The 22,280-nt window shown below is 53.8% G+C and overlaps 8 protein-coding genes across 8 annotated transcripts; 3 read left to right on the top strand and 5 right to left on the bottom strand.

The window, feature by feature from the left end:
* Positions 1-1,035: 1,035 nt before the first annotated feature.
* J4E84_005963 (uncharacterized protein) lies at positions 1,036-3,338 on the bottom strand (the record flags this gene model as incomplete). The annotated part of the gene is made up of 5 exons (XM_049388555.1): positions 1,036-1,055; positions 1,117-1,545; positions 1,613-1,875; positions 1,924-3,020; positions 3,072-3,338. 5 exons carry the CDS (start codon positions 3,336-3,338, stop codon positions 1,036-1,038), a joined length of 2,076 nt encoding a protein of 691 aa, XP_049243454.1.
* A 1,430-nt stretch (positions 3,339-4,768) lies between these two features.
* On the bottom strand, positions 4,769-8,121 carry ADA1 (putative zinc finger protein; the record flags this gene model as incomplete). Its single annotated transcript, XM_049388554.1, has 4 exons — positions 4,769-5,303; positions 5,358-6,478; positions 6,524-8,055; positions 8,112-8,121. 4 exons carry the CDS (start codon positions 8,119-8,121, stop codon positions 4,769-4,771), a joined length of 3,198 nt encoding a protein of 1,065 aa, XP_049243453.1.
* A 509-nt stretch (positions 8,122-8,630) lies between these two features.
* Positions 8,631-9,937, top strand: J4E84_005961 (uncharacterized protein; the record flags this gene model as incomplete). The annotated part of the gene is made up of 3 exons (XM_049388553.1): positions 8,631-8,656; positions 8,934-9,428; positions 9,478-9,937. 3 exons carry the CDS (start codon positions 8,631-8,633, stop codon positions 9,935-9,937), a joined length of 981 nt encoding a protein of 326 aa, XP_049243452.1.
* A 552-nt stretch (positions 9,938-10,489) lies between these two features.
* On the top strand, positions 10,490-12,483 carry J4E84_005960 (uncharacterized protein; the record flags this gene model as incomplete). Its single annotated transcript, XM_049388552.1, has 2 exons — positions 10,490-10,660; positions 10,726-12,483. 2 exons carry the CDS (start codon positions 10,490-10,492, stop codon positions 12,481-12,483), a joined length of 1,929 nt encoding a protein of 642 aa, XP_049243451.1.
* A 620-nt stretch (positions 12,484-13,103) lies between these two features.
* Positions 13,104-15,578, bottom strand: J4E84_005959 (uncharacterized protein; the record flags this gene model as incomplete). Its single annotated transcript, XM_049388551.1, has 3 exons — positions 13,104-13,519; positions 13,613-15,245; positions 15,309-15,578. The coding sequence occupies 3 exons, from the start codon at positions 15,576-15,578 to the stop codon at positions 13,104-13,106; spliced, it is 2,319 nt and encodes a 772-aa protein (XP_049243450.1).
* Positions 15,579-16,171: 593 nt separating this feature from the next.
* J4E84_005958 (uncharacterized protein) lies at positions 16,172-17,371 on the bottom strand (the record flags this gene model as incomplete). The annotated part of the gene is made up of 4 exons (XM_049388550.1): positions 16,172-16,777; positions 16,829-17,186; positions 17,237-17,262; positions 17,309-17,371. The coding sequence occupies 4 exons, from the start codon at positions 17,369-17,371 to the stop codon at positions 16,172-16,174; spliced, it is 1,053 nt and encodes a 350-aa protein (XP_049243449.1).
* Positions 17,372-18,244: 873 nt separating this feature from the next.
* Positions 18,245-20,033, bottom strand: PAB1_1 (Protein phosphatase PP2A regulatory subunit B; the record flags this gene model as incomplete). The annotated part of the gene is made up of 6 exons (XM_049388549.1): positions 18,245-18,268; positions 18,317-18,912; positions 18,962-19,613; positions 19,667-19,764; positions 19,841-19,881; positions 19,990-20,033. 6 exons carry the CDS (start codon positions 20,031-20,033, stop codon positions 18,245-18,247), a joined length of 1,455 nt encoding a protein of 484 aa, XP_049243448.1.
* Positions 20,034-20,564: 531 nt separating this feature from the next.
* On the top strand, positions 20,565-21,901 carry RPL3 (60S ribosomal protein L3; the record flags this gene model as incomplete). The annotated part of the gene is made up of 4 exons (XM_049388548.1): positions 20,565-20,656; positions 20,715-20,871; positions 20,924-21,597; positions 21,646-21,901. The coding sequence occupies 4 exons, from the start codon at positions 20,565-20,567 to the stop codon at positions 21,899-21,901; spliced, it is 1,179 nt and encodes a 392-aa protein (XP_049243447.1).
* Between the last annotated feature and the right edge of the window lie 379 nt (positions 21,902-22,280).

The following is a 22,280-nucleotide window of genomic DNA, read 5'->3' as shown; positions in this document are numbered from 1 at the left end:
GAGGGCTATCCGAACAGCAGCAAGCGAAAGTCCGAAGAAGAAGGAATTATATGAGGTCCAACAGGACGGCCGCTGGGGGATAGAAACAATCAGTGGGCTCAGCAGCGTACGACTGTCGCTCGCACTTGGGGCGGCTGCATATTCGTGTCGCGGGATGCTGCAGCTGCAGGCTAACGCGCCGCCAGCGACGCACTCTCTGCTCTCCACCTCACACCTGGGCCCTAGTAGAACCGTGGCTGATGTATCCGAGAGCACGCCAGGCCCGCGTGCGGTCGTTGGTTGAGTCAGGTCGTGCAGACAGGCCTCCTCCCCGCTTCTCTCCACCTTGCCGTCCGCTGTTTCAGGCCCGTGGCCGCCAGGAACACACCGTCAGCGGAGCCACGATGCTTAGCGTGCGACACACCGCTGGCCAACGTGCCCGGCTCGCGGAGTCGACAGATGCTCTCCAGCACATTTGCCTGATTAAGCCTCCGCATCAAATATACTTGCTTCTGGAATATGCGTTATGGCGTTACTACCAGGCCGCCCGACTGGCCGGCTCAATGGCTGCGCCAGCGTGTCACGGGTTAATATCGCACAGATCACCGTCGATTGCCAGACGCCTTGTACAACGTCGAGCATGCGCTGCGTAACGACGACAGGCTGACAACACGCACGCACGCTCCAAACAATCTGTCTAATTGCAGCGTATTGCACAGGTACAAGCAAGGGTATCTCAAGAGAAGCGCATCCAGCTCCCGCGCCAACACAAATGCTACCGCCCCCTGCACAGTTCCTAATATGGTTCCCAGAGAGCGGTACCTGGTTCCCAATTTGAACGTCGACAGACGTCTATTCACAAGACGGCGAACGTCTTCCACCCCGCCGTTGCCTAGTTCCGCATCGAGAAAGATTAGGCTTTCGGAAGCGTAGGCTTAGGCTTCCCAACATCATGCAGCTTGGACGTTGGCGGCCCCATTAATTTCACTATTACCTGCACAAGATCGATGTTTGTTGTCCAGGACTCCTGTCCGTGAACAAGCATTTTCTAGATCTTCAGGCACCCGCAATGTCATCTGCATTAAGGTACCAAGTCAGTATTGAGCCCGTGCCACAGTGTAAAGGAGGAGCACGTACAGTAGTATTCGTCATCCAGTCCTTCACGACTGGGGAGCACTGGTTCCTCCAGCCCGACATCTTCGTAGCGAACGTTGAGCAGACGGATCTTGAGCCCGTAACCGCCGATGAAGGTTACCAACTTATTGGTGTCAGCGGTAATTGGCTGTTGGTTCAGTAGCATCAGCAGTCCATCAAGCCACTCGGAAGCAAGGGTATGGCTCTGGGGATGCAGATGCAGTAGGACGGATTCTTTTCGCCCTGCACCTGAGCCGCTGGACGCCTGCCGCGCGTGATTGGACGGGGGCAGGTAACCGTGGATCGTGATCTTGGTCGACGTCGAAGCCCGCTCGTGGCCTGGCAGGGTTGTGACCGTACTGTCTGACGATGCGGTCGATGGCGCCGAAGCCGAGACATTGCTCACCACCGAAGAGACAATGGATAGATCGACTGTACATGCGGGTCAGCCACTGCGGTAACGCAAACCACAAACGACGCGTGGACGCGTTACACTTACTCTTCTCCTGCAGCGTGTCTAGCCTCGGCTCAGTCGCCGTCTTCTCGTCAAAGTCAGCGTAATGCAGATATCGCCGGTTGTGCGACAATCGGACAAAACGCCATGATGAGGGCACAGAACGATTCAGGGTCTTGCTGGTTACCGGACCCGCACTCGTGCCGTAGTCGATACCCATTGGAAACCACGCGCCCTGTAGCAGGCATCTTATACGCTGCTCCTTTACAAACTGCAGAGCCTCGTGGTTGAGCTCGTCACGGACCTGACTGTGGAGAGTTAGCTGAGCACAGACTACATCGACGCAAACTGCATACCGGAGATGATGGCCCCATGCATCCTCGTAGGTCAGCTCCAGTACTTCCATTTGAAGTTCTCTTAGGCGTTTCAGCTCGAATTCAGCCAGATCTTCCTCCACGTCCTTGACATCCCTCATGCGTGGCGCCTGGCCCACGACCTGCTCGATCAAGATGCGGACAAGCTCTTCGATCTTCTCAAAGTCCTCGGTTTGTGCGCCGGCTACCTTCCATAGTCGGATGAAGGCACTCAGGCCACTCGTATGTAACCTGGACCAGTGGAGCAGGAGGGGCTTGAAGGAGCGGTCGAAGTTAGCCCGCGAGTCGGTAGGTCGGTGGGAGTCCACATCGTCGAGCTTATCTATTTCAAAATGTTCGTATAGTGTCTGCGTGACCGACAGACTTGCGCGAGCGATTGGGCATCGCTGCTCGAGCGGCTCTGCCGACTGCTCCAGCAAAAGCTTCTGAAACCCGTCTTCGTTCTTGTAGACAAAGTCTGTAATGTCCATGAGGCCTAGGAAGCCAGTCGCATCGAACTCCCACGCGGGTGATTCCGTCTCGAAGCCCAGACGCTTCCATTTATCCGGGTTGTGCTTCTTGCTTCCTTTGGGGTCTGATGCTGACTTTTCTGGATTACTCGCCGTGTGTAGACCCCGGATCGCCCTCCTGTGATCGGGGTTCTCCAAGTCAACCTTCTCTTCCCTCCAGTTCCTGAGCAGTATCTTGGTCAAGGATTGGAAGTCGAGTAGTGGATGTGCCAGATCCTGTATCGCAGAGCTCTGCATAAGCCCGTACACGCTCTTAATCACGCCCAGCTCCTGCAGCTGCTTGATAAACTTGGGCCATTCAAAGGCCGCGTCGTTTGCGATGGCGTCTCGCATGAGCGCGTTGATGAGCTGTAGGGAGTTTGCGCATAGCGCGTGGTCGGCCGAGGTGATCTTTTCGACGAGGGAGGGAAGGAAGTCGGGCTGAGAGTCGACGGCGGGCTTCAAGCGCTGGAAGCCCGTGGTCCCGTCCTGGGAGTTACGGTGTGAGGGGTGGCCGACAATAGCAGCGAGGACCGACATGGCACCGCGGTTGACGTTGACGAGAGGTTGCGCGACAACGAGGTCGACGATCTGGAGTATAGTTGTTAGACTTGTTCAGGCAATCCCTCCTTGTCAACTTACCCTCGCGACCAGATCATCCGTGACATGATCCCATCCCTTGTCCAACTCCAGCAGGCGCGCGAGAGAGGTCAGACAGTAGGCCAGGGTGTTGCCGGTCGAGTGCAGGGCCAGGAAGCGCAGCTTGGGCAGGCCGCCTTCGTAGATGAAGACGTCGGCGAAGGAGGGGTCGCCAATGGCATTCTGCAGCTTGAAGACCGCCATCTTCCGCACCGACTCCTCCTCCGCGCCGAGGCGCGCAACCAGTTCCGACACATTGACGCTATCCATGGCTCAAGCTTCTTCGCAGGGTGGGAGGATGTGGGGTAGGTGAGAATAATGTGGAGATGGTTCGTTCGCCCCAAGTCACGCAGGAAGGGCAGACATGGCACACGCGCCAGAGACCGAGGCGGCGGAGTTGGCGGGCGGGATGCTCGTCGCTGCTGTCGACGATGTTTCACCCTGTCCTGCGCCGTCGCGCGTTAGCTGAGTCGCGCGACCCTTTGCTTGGCGACACGCTTCACGTGCGCCGGCCCACATGCTGTTGGCTGCCTGGGCCGGCTAGTCAGGTACGTCGCCGAGCCGACAACATCCAAAGCGCCGTCCGGTCCGTCCTGAGCACCATCGCGACTAAACATCAGCCCTCCTTTCGGCCCATCCGCGTTCCTTTGCCTTAGCGCGCCGTCCGCGATACCCTTTGTCCTGTTTTGCAAGCCGCTTTCTGTTCTGTGTTGACGCCGCCGCTGCACGTTCCAGCTCCTTCCGCCTTTGAGGCCGACAACAGCTTCTCCGCTTCACCCTCACCATCACCGCGAAGTCGCCGCCACTATGGTCTACATCACCTCTGACTTGTTCGGTCCCAATACACCGCACGAGCGCCAATACGACACCACCACCAGCTACTGGCACACCATGGCCCATGATCAACACGCCGCCGGCCTGGGCAAGAGAAAGAGAATGGCTGGCGACGACGGACCCCAACCGTATGCACCAATACTCCACCCAAAGTAGAGCTCCAAATCTAACAACTCCACAGCATGTCACGCCAACACCGCTCATCACCCAGTCGCGACTCCAACCGCCTCCATCTCCACAATACCCCGCCTTTCGAGAGCAACAACAACAACCTACCATACGCCCTCTTCCCCTCAAAGCCACACGAATACACATCAGAACGTCGGCCGGTGAAGCAACTCAAACGCCTCAGTCCGAAAGCGTCTCTCATCAAGTCAACATCACACCTAATGGACGTCGACTTGGACGCCCCATCACCCTGCCAATCCCAATCACACGCCGTTTCCGACCTGCGATCCTGTCACGCCTGCAACAAAGCGCCCAAGCGACGGAAAGATCTGGAAAACTACCTCGATTGCACGAGATGCGAAGGCCGGACCTGTTTCATCTGTGCGAGGCAATGTGTAGGCTGCAGCAAGGCGACATGCAAGAAGTGCATAGTAGAAGTCGGGGAAGAGGGGGACGCATGGTGTCTCGACTGCTATTCACGGAACCTCAACTCGTGAGCACTAGAAGAGAAGGTACTTTAGTTGTTTTGGTTCATTCTAGCAAAGCGGGCGTCCTTGTGTTACTAGCAGCTGCATCGAGCGAGACTCTATCGAGCATCATAATGAAGAGAAGATTCCATCATAAACCAGACCATGTGTCATTCGTGATTCTAGTCCCATTGTTGAATATACACAGTATCCAATAACCAGTGACGTATTCTAATCCTCATCGTCTGTATCCTTTTCCTCCACAACACTTTCCTGATCACCCGTACGGAATCTCAAACGCGAACTTGTCATATCACCATCCTCGGCCTGACTAGTCCTAGTGCTCCGTCTCCTACTTCTGCTGCTAACAATCCCAGGGAACAGCCTAGGCTCCCCATCCAATGTGATAGTGCTTGTTGAGCGCGTCAGTCCCTGATCCGGCTCTTCAGGTTCTGTCGGCTGAGCGACAGACATTGTGCTAGGGTTGACAGTCATGCTAGAGCTGGCACCGTCCTTCGTACCTGAAGGCGAAGCTGGTTGGCCTTGCATACTACCCATGTCGGTCGTCGAGGCAGAGGGCTTGAGCCGAGCGACTTGGGCTGGAGGTAGCTTAGAGAACACTTGGTTGCCACCAGCAGATGCATGTGTGGGAGAAGTGGGATGCGTTCCTTGGAGTGACTTCGGCGTCTGTGGCACTTCCGACTGCAGGTTAGAGCTGGTGAGATCGTGACTACCAGCTTGCGCGGCGCGCGTGTAGCGGTCGATCCTATACGGTGTTAGTACTGCCATACGAAGATGTGAATGTCTGTTCGAGACTTACATAGCTAATTCGCCCATGAGCGTCTCGTGGCGGAACGCCTCACGAATGCTGGGTACATTGGATCTCGCCATGTCGTTGCCTGCAACGCCAGGGAGATGGTAGTTGCTACCCAACCACTTCTGCTTGACGACATGCTCAAAACCGCTCTGCTCGACAGAATGTTTGGCCAGCTCACACATATCCACAGCACTCAGTTTGTAGATCTGCGCTGCGACTGAGTATTCCTCGATAAGGGGCTCCTTTGTGAAGGCAAATTGTAGAGGGTCGTCTGTCGATAGCGAGACGTTGAGACCACGTCTAAAGTAGCTCAGGAAAGGGTTGCGTTCGTACGCCAGGAATAGTGCATTGTTGCTGAGAGGCGACATAGCGACACCAATCTGTTCAAGGTAGAAGATGTACTGCAGAAGAGGCACCTTACGGAGCAAAAGACCGTGACTGATGCTGTGACAGCATAGTACTGCGGCAGCCAAATGATCCGTGTCACCAGCCTCTCCGCAGTGAGGACGTAGGAGGAATGTGTTGAAGCCGCGCTGCTTTCGCCATACGTTGAGTGATGAGATGTTGGCGAAAAGGTAGTACATCCAGTAGCTGTACGGCGGATTCTGCTTCGTGGCCCATTCATTTGGGAATGGGAATTTCCTGTACACGCGTCGCTCGACTTTACTCTCATCGTCGACGCTATCGAATCCAATGACCCTCTGCAGGAAAACGTGAAGCTTAGGATGGCTGGACGGATCTTTGGTGACCTCGAACAATGGCTGGAATACGTTTACGATGACTTGCTGGAAGTTGTCCATGAGTCCGGTCGCTTTATAGACGTCGAATAGACGAGGTACTTGGATCAACCAGCGGACGTTGGGCGAGAATAGCTTGTTGTCAATGACCCAAGCTGCCAGCTTATCCCATTCTTCAATGTCTCTACCGTAGATGGAGATGCGCCATTCAACGAACTGGTACTTGCTCGCTTCAAGGTCAGAGATAACTTCCTTGGTGATTTCTGCTAGGTATCGGCCCTTGACAAAGTTGTCTGTCTTTAGAAAGATGGTTCGTAGGCGTGATTCACCGATCGGATTATACTTCAAGTTGAACTTGTCGAATCGGTGGAACGAATCCGTGTGAGCCTAAAATATTAGCGAAGTGTCGTGGTGTCGGATGTCTGTACTCACATGCATATCTAAGGTATCAATACTTAGATCGTACGCTGTCAAATTAATCGACTCGAAGACCTCCCTTAGTGTGAGATGTTTGCCATCACGGAACAGGACCACTTCATCTGGAGACTTCTTCATCTTGGACTTGATAAAGCGCAGCAAATGCTTCTGATTCATACATGCTGAGTGATGAACGTGGGTGTCGACTTTTCGGACGTTGTAGAAATCTCTGTGCGGCACTTTCTTGGTATCGGCCGTCTCTTGGTATTCATTCAACAAGTAGTAAAGATTGAATTTGCCTTCAAGATATTGAAGCCGACGGAAAGCAAAGCTCTTGCTGGGTCCGTCGGAGGATATATCAAGGATGGAATCGAGATCGATGTAGAATTCGCGTAATGTAGGAATTGATACGATGGGCGTGTCCAGCTCAGCGGACTTGGCGGTCTCATACACTTGGTAGACACCGCTGCTGTCCAGGCGGAACGACATCTCTCCGGGACCCGGTACGGGAAGACAGTCCTCCAGATGGAAGTCCTCGCCAATATTTGTTCCCATCTTGCGAGGTGGCTTGGCCGGTTCATTGGGCTCAAGGATTCCGCTGTTCTGCAAGCTGCTGCCGCCTGCGTTGCGACGCTGTTTGGAAGAGTCGTTCCATACTGGTTCAGGAGGGGTGGGGTAGATGCGCCAAGCTGGATCATCTTTGGGATTATCGAAGTTGCGCTGCAAAGACAAGCGGATGTACTTGTGACGTAAATCTAGCACTTTCTGGATATTCGTATAGATGGAGCTAAGCTCAGTGGTGATACTGGAATCGTTCATTGCGAAGCCTCCTGCTCCCGTGCCAACACCAATACCTGCGCCCGCACCGTGGATGCCTTCTTCAGCCAGAAGTGGTTTTTCTTCGTGAGGGAGACCGGGGTGTTGCGCGTGTGATCGGGCTTGTTGGTCGGCTTGGAGAAAGGCGTCGCCTTCATTACCGGTACCTGCAGTGTTGGCTCCGGGTTGAGTCATGTGTCGGCGCGGATCCTGTGACTGCTCTGTGTGTGACAACCCGATGGGCAGGTTGGACCGATGCCCTTGATTCGCAAGCGTGACATTGCTCTTCCTAGAGCGAATGCTTTCTGCCTTGCCATGGAGGTCTACACCGTCTGTGCCGCCAAAGTTGGCGGGGAATGTCTTTGCGCGCATGGCAGGGCTGTATGTCTCTCCCGCCTGTGAACCTCCATATTGTGTCTCTAGCTGATGACGCTGGTAGAACTGTTTGGCTTCTGTGTGGCTCATCTGCTTCTCCGCAGTATAGTCGTAGAAGGCGGTTCGTCGCTGCTTGTCGCGGGGCAGCATGCCATTGTCGTCCTCTTCCTCGTCGCTGGTACCAGCATTCTCCTGTGCGGTTGCAGTCGCACCGTTGTCTAGTCGTGTGCGCCCGCTACCGCCAGCTTCAGTTTCGGAGAAGTCATGGCTCAGCTCTTCCTCTTCCGACGAGGGTATCTGGTCGTCGTGGGCAGGGCCAAAGTCGGGCGACGCGTCCGCATCAGCAGAAAAGGCTCCTATTCCTCAGATCAGTCTCCGCTTGTATTTGTATGGAGGAATTGGTTTGCGCTACCTTTCAGCATGGTGCTATGGAGAGATGGTAGTTGTGGTTGCTAGAGCGAACACAAACTTTAAGACGAGCCTCACCAGGAACGCGCCTCGGAGGCGGCCGGCCTGTCGCCTGACCCCGTGCCATTTTGTGAATTATGGATTCGATGACTCTATGGCATACTTATCCTGGATACCCTTCCAGCAGGAGTACGTAACCATAGCGAGCAAGACTTCGAGGCTACAAGCAATCACGTTTCATTCGGGCAAGTTACCAGGCTAGCCCCTCCATCCTCGGCTTGTGATGTTATCGGCAGGGTCAAGGGACCTTTTCCGAGAGTCATTTGGACCACCGAAGACATTCACTTGCATGTGAGGCGCGCTGTATGCACTCTGATGTTCCAATCCGTTTGTCAAAATATTCTCATGAACTGAAGTGGGCGAATAGTCGAAATCATTCCCTCACCGGGCACAGGATTGCCCCTCATGAATACCCCACAAAGTCACCAATCAACCTGTCCTAGGGTTGACATCTTGGCGAAGTATGTCCGACATTGAATGCAATGACCTGTATTATGCGGGGGAAAAACCGGCAAATAGTTACTTTCTTGCTACCCAAAATGTGCAATGCGTCACCAAGAAGTGCAATACATGTCGAGAGCCTCCAGGGCTTGAGAACGCCGCTCACGTGCTAGGAGCTTAGCGCGGATCAATGATCCATGCCCAAAAATTTACGGTATTCCGACTTTTAGCAACGCATCCACATTTGCCAACTTCACCCATACCGCCAAAATGTAAGAATCGCCTCGTCTGCAATTGGAACCGTGATACTGATATGGCAATACAGGTTTCTCCTCCGCCGCACTGCCGTTCGCGCCATCACCGCGTCGCCTTCCAAGGCGTTCCTTGCGAAGCCGCGATCCATCAACACCATAACCCCCTCGGCTTTCCGTCTGAGGCAACAGCAATGGTCAATCTCGTCCTTCCAGCGACGATTCGCTAGCGACGATGCCACCAAGGGGGACGAGAACTTTGCGCAGACAGCGGCTGAGGCACCTGTCGAAGAGAACCTGACGCCGGCGCAGCAGGAGGTGCAGGCCGAGCCTACCGACGCCTCTGCTACTGTTGGCGTGGATGCATTGGAGGCTGCCGCTGAGACCGCAGACAATGCCCAGAGGTCATCAAAGCCCAGGGCCCCAAGGAACACTACCCCGAACAACATGCTGTACATTGGCAACCTGTACTACGAGGTTTCCGCAGAGCAGCTGAAGCGTGTCTTCTCCAAGTTCGGTGAGCTTGAGAGCACCAAGATTGTCTACGACAACCGGGGTTTGAGCAGAGGGTATGTTAGATGGCCCAGTCTCGGAAAGCAAACACTAACCTTCGTGCAGTTTCGGATACGTTGAATTCAAGAATGTCGCGGACGCCCAAGCTGCCATTGACAACCTCGACATGCAGGTCTTCGAAGGCCGCAACCTCGTTGTCCAATTCCACGCGCCTAAGCCCAACTCCAGGACCCGCAGCGGCACCTCTGGCAACTTTGAGCAAAACCCTCCCTCCAAGACCCTCTTCATCGGCAACATGTCGTTCGAGATGTCTGACAAGGACCTCAACGACCTCTTCCGTGATATTCGCAACGTCATGGATGTCCGTGTCGCCATTGATAGGAGGACTGGTCAGCCCAGAGGCTTTGCTCACGCAGACTTCATCGATGTCGCTAGCGCCACCAAGGCAAGGGAAGTCCTGAAGGAGAAGACCATCTACGGCAGGCAACTCCGCGTCGACTTCAGCAAGTCTGGCACACAGAACCAGCGCGACAACAAGCGCTCGGATTCCACCCAAGAGGATTAAGTGATGATGATGAAAGGAGGCCAGGGACAGTGATTACTTGCAACGGGACGGCCGCCCCACGCTTCTACAACGAATGATGTATGGAGGAAATGGTCGACGTATCTGTACGACTGCACGACTGGGACATGTGTCCTGTTGGCTGCATGCTGTGTTGATAGATGGGTCTTGTGTATCATAGTGGAAGAGCGTCCGGCGTTGTTATATTCCCCTCTTCTTTTGTACATGGTGTAGGGTCTAGGTCTAGAAAAGTAAATCGATCTAATGAACTCTTGCAATGTACAAAACTCATCAGTATTGTGGTGCGTGGTGTTCGTCAAAGTTTACTAATGCGCTGCCGCCGAGCTCTACTGGACAAGCTCGGATTCACTCGCTCTGTGTGGCGGTTATTTGCGACCTCGGCCGCCCCGCGTAGCTTCTCCACATGCTGATCAATTAGACCGGCCGACGCGCCTCTGGCACCCGCTCGCCGCCCGACTTGTACATACACCTCCTCCTCGCTGTTAACCGCGTCATACTCGCTGCTTCACCTTACATAATTCTCTACCTTTCGCCATGTCTTTTCTCGGCGGCGCAGAATGCTCGACGGGCGCCAACCCGCTCAGCCAGTTCACCAAACATGTGCAGGATGACAAGTCGCTACAGAGAGACCGCCTGGTCGGGCGGGGGCCCGGAGGAATGCAAGAGGGCATGCGAAGCCAGCAGATGGGCGGCCCCTCAGATGGCGTAAGTCGGGAACAGGAGTACGAGAGCGAACAAATGGGAATCATGGCTAACTCTGCGATGCATAGATGATGAATGAGTTCATGAACCAGAATGTACAACTCCCACAAGGGCCCGGTCCCGCGTCTCCGTTCGCCATGGAGCAAATGCGACGCGAGTTGGAACGGACACAGCACAGCGGATCACCAGCGTGGGCAGCAGAGTTCGATCCAGGCATGCAGGCGCCACAGATGGGAGGGCCAGCCATGCAAGAAAGACCTGCCGGATTTAACCCTGCCGAATTCGCAAAGTTCCAGCAGATGAACCCGAACGCGCGGACAGCGAGCCCGACTACCGCTTCTCAGCCTTCGATGACGGGATACCAGCGGCCCATGTACGGAATGGGCATGGGCATGGGCGGCATGGGAATGGGAATGGGCGGTATGGGCATGCAGCAGCCATTCGCACCACAAAACTTCCAGCAGCCCATGCAGAACTCTGGCAAAGGCAAGGAGCGCATGGTAGAACTCGACGATCAGGATTGGGAGGCCCAGTTCGCACAACTCGAACAGACAGACCAGCAGGACCTGAGCGCTCTTGACGCCGAGGCGAACAAGGCCATGGAGGCAGAGCTGAACGAAATGGACAGGTCAGTAGAGAAAGATGCCGTTGATTTCGACGATTTCGAGTCCATTTGGAAGGGTATCCAAGCTGAGACTGAATACGCTAGGCAACTTGCCAACGAGGAGAACTTTGTCGAAGGACACATGGGCGACATGGATCAATGGGAAGGTTTCGACGGGCTCAACACACACTCGGTCCGCGATCCGGCTATGGGCGACTACCTATTCGAACAAGAGAATCTCTTCAAGAACGTCACAAATCCGTTCGAAGAAGGTGTCAAGATAATGGAAGACGGTGGTAACCTCTCACTAGCGGCCCTAGCGTTCGAGGCAGCTGTTCAGAAAGACCCGAATCACATTGCAGCTTGGGTAAGGTTAGGAGAGTCGCAAGCGCAGAACGAGAAGGAAACACCGGCTATAAGAGCGTTGGAACATGCTTTGAAGCAGGATCCCTCGAATCTGGAAGCGCTGATGGGTCTGGCTGTATCATACACCAACGAAGGCTACGAGAGCACCGCATACCGGACACTGGAACGCTGGCTGGCCACCAAGTACCCATCCCTGATCAAAGAGCCACTCTCTTCAGACGCCGAGATGGGCTTCACAGACCGCCACGTACTCCACGAGAAAGTCACCAACCTCTTCATCCAAGCCGCACAGCTCTCACCAACCGGCGAGCAAATGGACCCCGACGTACAAGTAGGCCTAGGTGTACTTTTCTACGGCGTAGAAGAATACGACAAAGCCGTCGATTGTTTCGGGGCCGCCCTCGCATCCACCGAATCCGGCGTCTCAAACTCTTCATCACAAGTCCACCTCCTCTGGAACCGTCTCGGCGCCACCCTCGCAAACTCCGGCCGCAGCGAAGAAGCCATCGACGCTTACTCGCGCGCCCTCGCTCTCCGTCCAAACTTTGTCCGCGCACGCTACAACCTCGGCGTGTCGTGTATCAACATCGGTTGCTACACAGAAGCTGCACAGCATTTGCTAGGCGCGCTAGCCATGCACAAGGTCGTCGAGCGCGAAGGCAAGGAGAAGGCTAGAGAAGTCGTAGGCGAGGGTGTTTCGGACAGCCAACTAGACAACATGATCCACCAGAACCAAAGCACAAACTTGTACGATACGTTACGGAGGGTGTTTGGCCAGATGGGCCGTAGGGATCTTTCCGATATCGTGGGTCCCGGTATGGATGTTGAGCGTTTTCGAGGCGAGTTTGAGTTCTGAGCAGCACGACAGTGGAGTTGGTATCACGGAGCAAGTAGAGGTTGAACGTCGCGATAATGAGAGTTACGATGACTGGCTTTTGCAGCGGAAAGTTAAGACGCCGCGTAAAGATGAATGGGATGAGGGTGATTTGGGTGACAGCTGTTGCTTTGGCACACGCACTGTGGAGATGGGCATGGATTGCGTCTGGAAGCTGCATGGAGGCATTTAGATCATGGAGAATGCATAGCCAATCGCTACGATGTAGATATCATATTGTCTTCCACTAGCTCGCATGAGCACAACGATATATCCCTAGTTGCCTGCTATCATCTTTTGCCTACGCTCTTTGGGAGTACGAGTGATGCACTGCAAAGGTGATGTCATGGATCTGTGAACTCATAAATTGATGGCCGAACCATGAACTGTTCACCACCGTATTTATATCTATTACATAGGAAATATTTGCGTGCTCAAAGGCGTGACCTCTACTCGGCCCCATCAAAAGAGAACACACTAAAATATATAGAAGACCCTAATCCACACAATCAGCACTCCGCGCTGTGCGCATTTTACCCTAGTTAATCCAATAGAAGACACCCCAACCCCAATTTGAAGCGAGTCCTTCACTCATGCTTCATCTATTTGGCAAAGTGGAGGTCATATCCAAGCCACTTCCTCGACTGAACTTGGGGAACAGTAAGGCCGGGGCTACCATATGTAAGTGGTGCGAAGAAGAGGAAGCACCAGAAGGCGGCGGCGAGGATGACACCCATAGCGATCCAGCTGCCCATCAGGCTAGAAGAGGCGACACGCTCGCGAACGGGCTTTGAGTGAGTGCGGCGGTGGCCCTTGGCGGAGGCTGGCATCTCGGGGTCCTGGGGTTCAATGCAGAACACGAACTCTACCAGGGCACCAGTGACTAGACAAGAAGCAAGATGCGCGGGAAGATAGTGATGCAAGAAGAGCTGACGACCCATGATGTAGAAGGGGATGTAATGCGCAGCCCAGGTGAGGAAGAAGAATCCAGTGGAGTTGTAGAGACGGGAGCGAGTGCCTGCAGACATGAATGTTAGAACCTCCCCTTCAAATACAAATGCCAATACAAAAGCGAATAGCCTGGGTTTCGTGTATGAAAATGGTAACTTACGCTCATCGAGGGCATCCATGCCACGGCGGAGAGCCAGCTGGTCGGCACCAATGATACCGGCAAACACAGCAAGAAGCGAGGAAGCGAGCCACCATCCAATGGGGTTACCCAGGAAGTAGATCTGCTGGCGAGTGTCGTTGTGAGTCCAGAAAGACACACCGCGAAGGAGGAAAGGCCAGGAGATCGGCTGGGATGCATAAGGATGCGAGCTGGTCAAGGCATTGTTGTGGTAGAACATGGCACGCTGCAGCTCAACCCACTTCCTGAGGAAGCCCAAGTGCTTGACCTGCTTTGGTTCCTTTTTGTTGCGCTCATCTTCAACAGGAAGCGAAGGAATGTCATCGACATACCAGACATTGCTGGACTGCTGGACCGCCTTATTACCGTTGATTTCAGCCTGTTTGTAGGCCCAATCTGGCAGAGGCTTGGTGTGCGTCCACATGGCGACCTTGGTTGGCACGTGAACAAGCTTGAAGTGAGTAGACATGGTCTTGAAATCGCCCTTGCCCTTGTCAACCTTGAGCTCAAAGAGAGTGTCGTTGTAGCGTGCACCGGTTGCTTCGTCCTTGGTCACAGTGGTGAATTCCTGGTTGGTAGGGTAGTAAGGAGAAGCAACATCGTGTGTTAGAAGAACGGTGTCCGTGATCAAATGGCGAAGACGAATGACATCGCCGACCTTAACGCGTTGACCGATCTCATTGTCCAGGGGCTTTGAAGGAAGGACCTGCCAGTGGTTGTTGGTGTCGTTGTGGGGGTATCCAGTAACCTGCTGTCCCTGGGAAGAAACACGTCCATCATCGTAACGCAGAGGGTAGCGGTCAGGGTGGCTGTGAAGGTAGACCTTGGTCTCCTTGTGACGGATGGTGATGGAATCATAGTAGTTGATACCGACGGATTGAAGGCTCATGACATTGTCGCTCAGAGTCTCCTGGAACTCTGGGGTCATGAAGTCGTCACCAGGGCCGGATCGTGTGAGGATGGAGAAGTGGACCTGGAACCAGAAAAGGTAAAGGAAGAACGGAACGATGACCAAGCCCACAGCGCGAGCAGCAAAGTGCTTGCCAAATTCGGCCAAAGTCAAGGCACCCTGTCGTCGGTTGACGTCCATCAAGTCCCAGAGGTCAATCATGACCGGTACACCAATGGAGAAGAAGGTGAAAACACCGACGTACTTGATGGAGATAACGCAGCTCAGACTGATACCAGTCAGAAGGAGCCACTTCCACCATTTCCGCCCGAAAGCATTGTGACGCTCCTTGTAGAAGCGGATGTAGGATAGTACGGAGAGCGCCATGAAGAAAATAAGCGAAGCATCGAGGAGGATCAAGCGCGTCTGGCCAATGTGGGCGTTGTCGAAAAGCATCAGACCGGCCGCAGTGATACAGGCAGGTAGCGAGTAGCCAGACTCCCACATGATCATGAAGACGATGGGAACGGTAAGAGCACCGAGCGAGGCGGGCATGGCGCGGTATGCGACATACGGGACCTTGTTGGTAATGTAGGAATCGCCAATGTTCTCGAACAAGAAGTCGCCCTTGTATCCGACGAGCCAGCCAGCGAAGGCAAAGAGGAGCTTTCCGAGGGGAGGATGGACGTCGAAGAAGTAGGTTCGTTGCAGGTAGTAGGAAGCGAACTATGTGCGATTAGCGATCTGGACGTGCATCGTGTCTCTTTCTGTCTTCAATGGCATACACACCTTTCCAAAGTGCACCTCGTCGAACACAACCTGATCAGGATGTCTGATGCCCCAAAACCGCGTAATGAAGGCCAGAACGGTCATTACGGCGATGGCAAGCTTGTAGTCCCATTCTCCGCCCTGCTGGACCGGCTTGTATGGTTTGGCCTTCTCGACGACATTGGCGACTTTCTCCTGGACCTTCTCGGCGAGGGCTTCGGGGTTCGGTGAGGTTCCTCGCTTCTTGTCCTTGCCTGCGCGCTGGCGGACGCTACCAGCTGGTGAAGACATGGTGGGTTATAGCTCGATGAAGCTACCTGTGGACTCTGATGTCAGCTTCCAATGCCGCAACACGTTGAGGGCTACGAGAATGCGCCTACCTCCCATAAACAAAGGAACGAATTTGATGGAATTGGAAAGAGAGTTGGAGTTCCGCTCTGAGAACACGACACCTAATCGCGAGTTCAGGGTCCGGAGGAGCCAATCCCTAATGGGCTCTCTCGCTTGCACTTGGCCCCTGCATTAGCGGTCATTGGTCCACCATCATCACAGCTCCCCGGCGAGGGGTAACAGACGTCTGGTCAAGTATATTCGTCTATATGCTCTTGGCATTGGCATCTCCATGATCTTCGCATGCTCTACACGTTCCCGAGATACCGCCGTAGCCTATCTCATTGCAACCCTGCAAACGCTGCCGGCAAGAAGGACAAAGTCATGTTCGCACCTCATACAAGGACAACCCGAACAGGTCTAAAGACTACACTAGGATAATAGAGGCAAATCAGGAGATCTAGCGTTTGTGTAGCCTCTGGGGTGTTCAGTTTCTCCTTGATTGAGGTGTTCGCCTCGCCCTAAAAGGCGGATCGAGTGGTAACACTCTGGAATCATTGCCCCTTCTTTCCCTTTTCGGCTTCCAACTTCTTCTGCTGCGGGATGCGATAAGATGTTTCCCATCCATACAATGCACCCGCACCAAACACCATGGCAGCGCCGACTTTCATCAATCCAGTCATCTGGTTTCCGAATATCCAAATACTGAGCAAGAAGCTTACCAGCTTTCTGATGTTCAGCACGATCGTAACAGTAACGGCGGAAGTGTTGGCGCTGAGCATATTGACGCCGGTGATGCAGAGTAGTTGTGTAAGGGCATTGGCAGTAAGATAGATAACATGCTGTGATGTTGAGGCCAGGATAGTGTTGACGATTGGCGGGAGGTTCTCTGCGACTTTCGGCGGGACCTCAAATGACTGCGAGGCCTGCAGGCGCTTGAATTGTTGCGTCAAGACCGGTGCAAATCCTGCAAAGAACGGGATGGACAGCAAGTGGGAGTAGAAGAGGTTGGCCTGCCAGTCCTTGCCATGTTCACGATAGACGTCCTCGACATAGGCGCCCATCCATGCGGAGAGTAATTGCGCGATGAGCAGGATAAGAAGACCAGCCTGTAGAGAAGAATTCGACTCATCGGAGCTTGAAGCATCCATGTTCTTGCCCTAATTCGGTGGTCAGCGTCTATAAATGAGTCGTCGATCGCTCTACTGTACCTTTGACTGTGCATCTGCCCATGCTGACACCATGACACCTAGCGTCAGGATCGCAACGGAGAAGACCTGGAGAGGTGTGTATCTCTTGCCACGGAACCAGCCAGCAGCCATAGTAGTCACACTACCAAAACTTCTGAGGATGATGTGAACAGGGACTGAGATGTTGAATGCGAAAGCCCAGTTGTTCAGCATGTTGACCGTGAAGAACAACGCAGCGCTGACACACCATTTGCGAAATGGCACGGGCGAACTCCGCATGAAGTAACGACCATTCGGATCGAACTGGTAGTGCAATGTCGAGAGACATGTAAACACGAATTGGAAGAGCGTAATGAGTAGGCCACTGTCAGGCTCTTGCCTGGGCTGTGTTAGATTTTGTGCTGTTACTAGGGACTACACGCTGTTTACTTTACTATTGCTTCCAGACAATACACCTTTCAGACTTTAGTAGTGGCATCATAACAGTTTTGACTTTCTTACATTTGCGCAACACCCTCCGAAGATGAGCGAAAAGCTGCTGATAACGGGCGCAAGAGCGGCCATGATAGCAGTCGCGTGGCGTGAGGAGTGGCACAGATTACCTGAGCAATTGTTCGGGAATTCGGCCGTGTACACTTTTCGAAGCGAAAGTTGGTGGAGCTGTTGCTTGTCAGAAAGGTGACGTAGGTGAGCGTTAGATGACAGTAAGTTGGCAAGTGCAGAATCGCATAGCGCATTCCGCGAAAACCATCTCCCATCGCACAGGCAACATACAGAAAACACTCAAGTGAATACGATTGCACACAATCCTTCATGTACTAAGCATGGCTTGTAATATGGTGAACGTTGCGAAAAATCTAGAGAAATGAAACGCAACGTGGAAGTCTGGGATGTCATGAGCCTCACGGCGGGCGCTAACGGGATCAACCTAGGTACTGCCGAATCAAGCAGACTTCTAGAACAGAGCCTCGTCAGGCATATTTACGTACAAGTTACGAAAGTTGTTAACAAGTTTGAGCTTATGAGTGCTTCACGTCCATCATGGCAGTGCAAAGCACATACGAAATTGTCATGTGCTTGTCGCAGTCTTTTAGCATCTGCGATGTGTCCTGGGCTGTTTCACGGAGAGGTTGGACCAAGACTTGTTGATGAGAGTTTCTTTTGTTCTTTCTCTGCACCACTCAGAGTCATTATGGTGGTGTTGCAATCTACACTGCTCTGCGGCTACCCGATCGTTAAACCACATTGCGTCGTTCCTCATCTGCATTCCCACGCCGATTCGCCAAGAATGCTCCTGTTCTATCATCCTAGCGCCGCCTGGCAGGCTGCTGCCAACATTGAAAGGAAGATGGAAGAGTAAAGATGACCAGAAACCCAACAAGCTGATGCTCCTGTTTACATGTATTCTGTGGCGATGTTCGCGAATCAAGGATACCCCTACAATGCGGAGAAGACGAAAAGCTGTAGGATGTTAGACATTGATCATACGAAGAGAATTAGCTTGCTTACGTTGTTTGTCGCTGCTATAGCGATGCTGTCCTCGAATGGATGCCAGCTCATGTGTAAGATCTTCTTGTTGAAGTCGATCTGATCTGCGTCTGTCTCCTTCCTCATGCGTTGGCCCTGTCCGACTGCACCAGCAGCAGGGCTGCCGGCCCTTGAGCCACCTTTCTTACTTGTGTTGCTGCCTGTCGGGCTTGTCGACGAGTTCATGGGTGTTGGGATACCAACCTTCTTCGCCTTGAATGCAGACTTGTCGGCCTGCAAAACTACCTCGGTGTCTTTGTCGTTATCGGACGGGTATATCATGAAGTTGTTGTTGTAGCTACCAGTCATGACATTCTTCGCATCCCCAGAGAAAACAACCTCAAACTTGTCGAAAATGCTGTCGTTCTCGTAGGTGTCGCAGAGTCTCGGTCGTAGATGTTCATGGATTGGGATGGTCTTGACCGGAGTCTTTTCCATGTTTACGTCCCAGATCTTGACAGTCAAGTAGTCGCGTGACAGAATGTATCTTCCATCGTGTGAAAACCGGACGTCGGAGATGGATGAGATGATCTCAGAGAAGAACGATCGCGAAGATGGATCTTCTTCTTGCTCGAATTCTGTGGAGCAAGGTTAGTATTAGCTGAGGTGGAAAGACGGACGGCTTACGCTTTGCATGCTGGTCGCACAGAGCACTCTCGCGCATGTCGGCCAGCTTGATGGTACCCTTAGAGCTTGCATACATGAACCAGTTGCAGCTGATAGGGTGGAACTCGGCAGCAGTGATGACCTCCGTCAGCTCCTCCATATTGGCGGGCTTGATGTCGACGATGTTGAAGCTCTGGTCTTGGATATTCAGGTTCCAGAGGTTGATTCGCAGATCATCGCTACTAATGAACGTCTCGCCATCGCTGTTGACTGATATGCTGTTGATGTGGTAGGCGTGCGCGTTGGCATACGTCTTTCGCGGTACTGCAGCAACAACCGTGTCGTGATGTGTGAGCCGTGGAAGCTTCAGATCGGTGGCGCTACGGAACTGTGCATTCGGGTTCCTGACGGGACCACCTCCACCAGCAACCCCACCTCCAGGTGTCAACTCGTGTGACAAGTTGTTCTCCGCCACCACTTTCAGCGACTTTTCAAATACCTTCCATAGCTTGATTGTCTTGTCGTTTGTGGAAAGCAGATAGTGTGAAGCGTTTTGCCGGCGGCACCACTTGATCTTGTTGATCTTCTCTTCGATCTCGAGAGATTTCAGGTAATCGAATTCAGGCTCGTGCGATTGGAACTCGGTGTGGAACTTGTATTCGCAGGTTTTTTTCTGCATCTTGTCAGTCTTGAACCAGCGCGAGGTCATAGTAGAAAAGGGCATACCGTCTCGTTCCTCTCGAACAAAACCACACGACCGCCCTTGTCACCGGTTGCAAGGTAGTTGCCCGTCTGGTCGAACTCGACGGTTGAGATGATGTCGGCTGCGCTCGCTGTCAGCAATTGCATGCAGGTATTAATGAATGTACAGAGAGCGCAACGGTAAGAAACGGTACGTACCTTCGGTTATGTCTTCAACATCGCCTTTGTCGCCGAAGCACCTGCTCCAGTCAGTGGCGTTTCCAGTGCGATTTGAGCTAGTGGCGAGCACAGCAGCAACCGAGCTGAGCTGAGGGGCCTAAAGGAGATGTGTAGCATGCGGTACGTACTGGGTGAATTTCCACGTCGTGGGATTGCCTTCGGCTTCTACCATGATTCTGGACAAGGATTGCGGGACACCAGCGGCGTGCGGTCAAGGGTAGCGAGTGCTCTGTTGTGTTCGTACGCAATGTACTATGGGTATTCAGTGTGCGAGCTGTTGAGCTTGTCGTGGGGCCCGGGTGAGGTAGCGCCGCCAAGGTCGAGGGTGGTGGGTGAGTGAGTGCTGGGAATGATGTAGTGGGAGCGGTGTCTGCTGGCCGTGGCCGATGGCGGGGTTGGCGGTTGGGCGGGCTGATCGTTGAAGCTCCGGCGGAATCGAGTCGGCGGCGGAATGACGAGGGCGGGCGACGACGTAGGGGGCAACAGCGCACGTTACAGAGATCGAGTGTGTTGTTGCTACCTTCACTGCCTCTAACGTGGGGCAACTGCGATCCGTGGACGTGTCTTGGCAAGCAAGGTCGGAAGGCGCGCTAACTTGTACTAGCGCCGTCCGCTCGCACTTTCCTCCGTCAACCTCAATATTCAAGAGGACTTTTCCTTGACGACTCCTCCAACTCCTCCAATTAACCACAGGAATCGAACCATGTCACACAGGAAGTTCGAAGCCCCCCGCCACGGGTCTCTGGCATTCTTGCCGCGAAAGCGCGCCGCCCGTCACCGGGGTAAGGTGAAGAGGTAAATTTCCATGTCACCACCGCCCACTGTCGGACAGCCTGCTCACTGCAATTGCCAGCTTCCCTAAGGATGACCCCAAGAAGCCCGTCCACCTGACGGCCGCCATGGGCTACAAGGCCGGTATGACCACAATCGTCCGCGATCTCGACCGACCAGGTGCCAAGCTGCACAAGAAGGAGATTGTCGAGGCCTGCACCGTCATCGAGACTCCTCCCGTACGCACAGCCAATTCCGAGCAATTTTGGCGCACTACTAACACGGCCGCAGATGATCGCTGTCGGTCTTGTCGGCTACATCGAGACTCCCCGTGGTCTCCGCTCGCTCACCACCGTCTGGGCTGAGCACTTGAGCGACGAGGTCAAGCGCCGCTTCTACCGCAACTGGTACAAGAGCAAGAAGAAGGCCTTCACCAAGTACGCCAAGAAGCACTCCGAGGAGAACGGCCAGTCTATCACCAAGGAGCTCGAGCGCATGAAGAAGTACTGCACCGTCATCCGCGTTCTCGCCCACACCCAGATCCACAAGACCCCGCTCAAGCAGAAGAAGGCCCATCTTATGGAGATCCAGGTCAACGGTGGCAGCATCGCCGACAAGGTCTCATACGCCCACGGTCTGTTCGAGAAGCCCATCGAGATCGGCTCCATCTTCGAGGACAACGAGATGATCGACGTTATCGCCGTCACCAAGGGTCACGGATACAACGGTGTCACCTCCCGTTGGGGCACCAAGAAGCTCCCGCGTAAGACACACAAGGGTCTCCGCAAGGTCGCCTGTATCGGTGCCTGGCACCCGGCCCACGTCCAATGGACTGTTGCCCGTGCTGGTCAGATGGGTTACCACCACCGTACCTCTGTCAACCACAAGATCTACCGTCTCGGCAAGGGCGAGGATGAGGGTAACGCCTCCACCGAGTTCGACGTCTCCAAGAAGCGCATCACACCGTAAGTCATATGTCACACTGGCCGGTAATCACTACTAACACAAATCAGAATGGGTGGCTTCGTCCGCTACGGTGAGGTTAAGAACGACTTCCTCCTCCTCAAGGGTAACTGCCCTGGTGTCAAGAAGCGCGTCATGACCCTGCGCAAGTCCATGTTCACCCACACCAGCAGGAGGGCGCTGGAGAAGGTTGAGCTCAAGTGGATCGATACCTCTTCCAAGTTCGGTCACGGTGCTTACCAGACACCGGCGGAGAAGAGGCAATACGAGGGTGTCCTCAAGAAGGACCTCCAGACTTCGTCCTAGAAGTCTCGAGATGGTGCTACGGAGTGCATGCTTTCTTCTCACGGGCTTGGGCGCAGAGGATAGGTTTACTATATGGATGCCAGTCATGAGCGATTGAACAAAAATTCAACGATTCCCCAATTCAAACATGTGTTATCAATGTGTGATGCGTGAAAACCGTCTGTCCCAGTGGCGTTCGCTGGTCAACCTAGGAAAAAACTAAACAGGTCCGCAGTCTACATCAGCATGAAAACTTGCAAAGTGGGAGATCTAACGCTGATGTAGGCTCCAGACTCGATGGAATTTGATCATGGTGTGTGTCCGTGCGCGACTTGCGTGAGGGAACCGAGAATGCAGAATAGACTCCCAGCGTGGAACATCGTCCATGCAAACAAAAACA

The sequence above is a fragment of the Alternaria hordeiaustralica genome (assembly GCF_023758085.1).
Source record: "Alternaria hordeiaustralica strain BMP 2776 chromosome Unknown scaffold_11, whole genome shotgun sequence".
NCBI classification, from domain to species: domain Eukaryota; kingdom Fungi; phylum Ascomycota; class Dothideomycetes; order Pleosporales; family Pleosporaceae; genus Alternaria; species Alternaria hordeiaustralica.
This window is presented reverse-complemented; position numbering and strand designations above follow the sequence as displayed.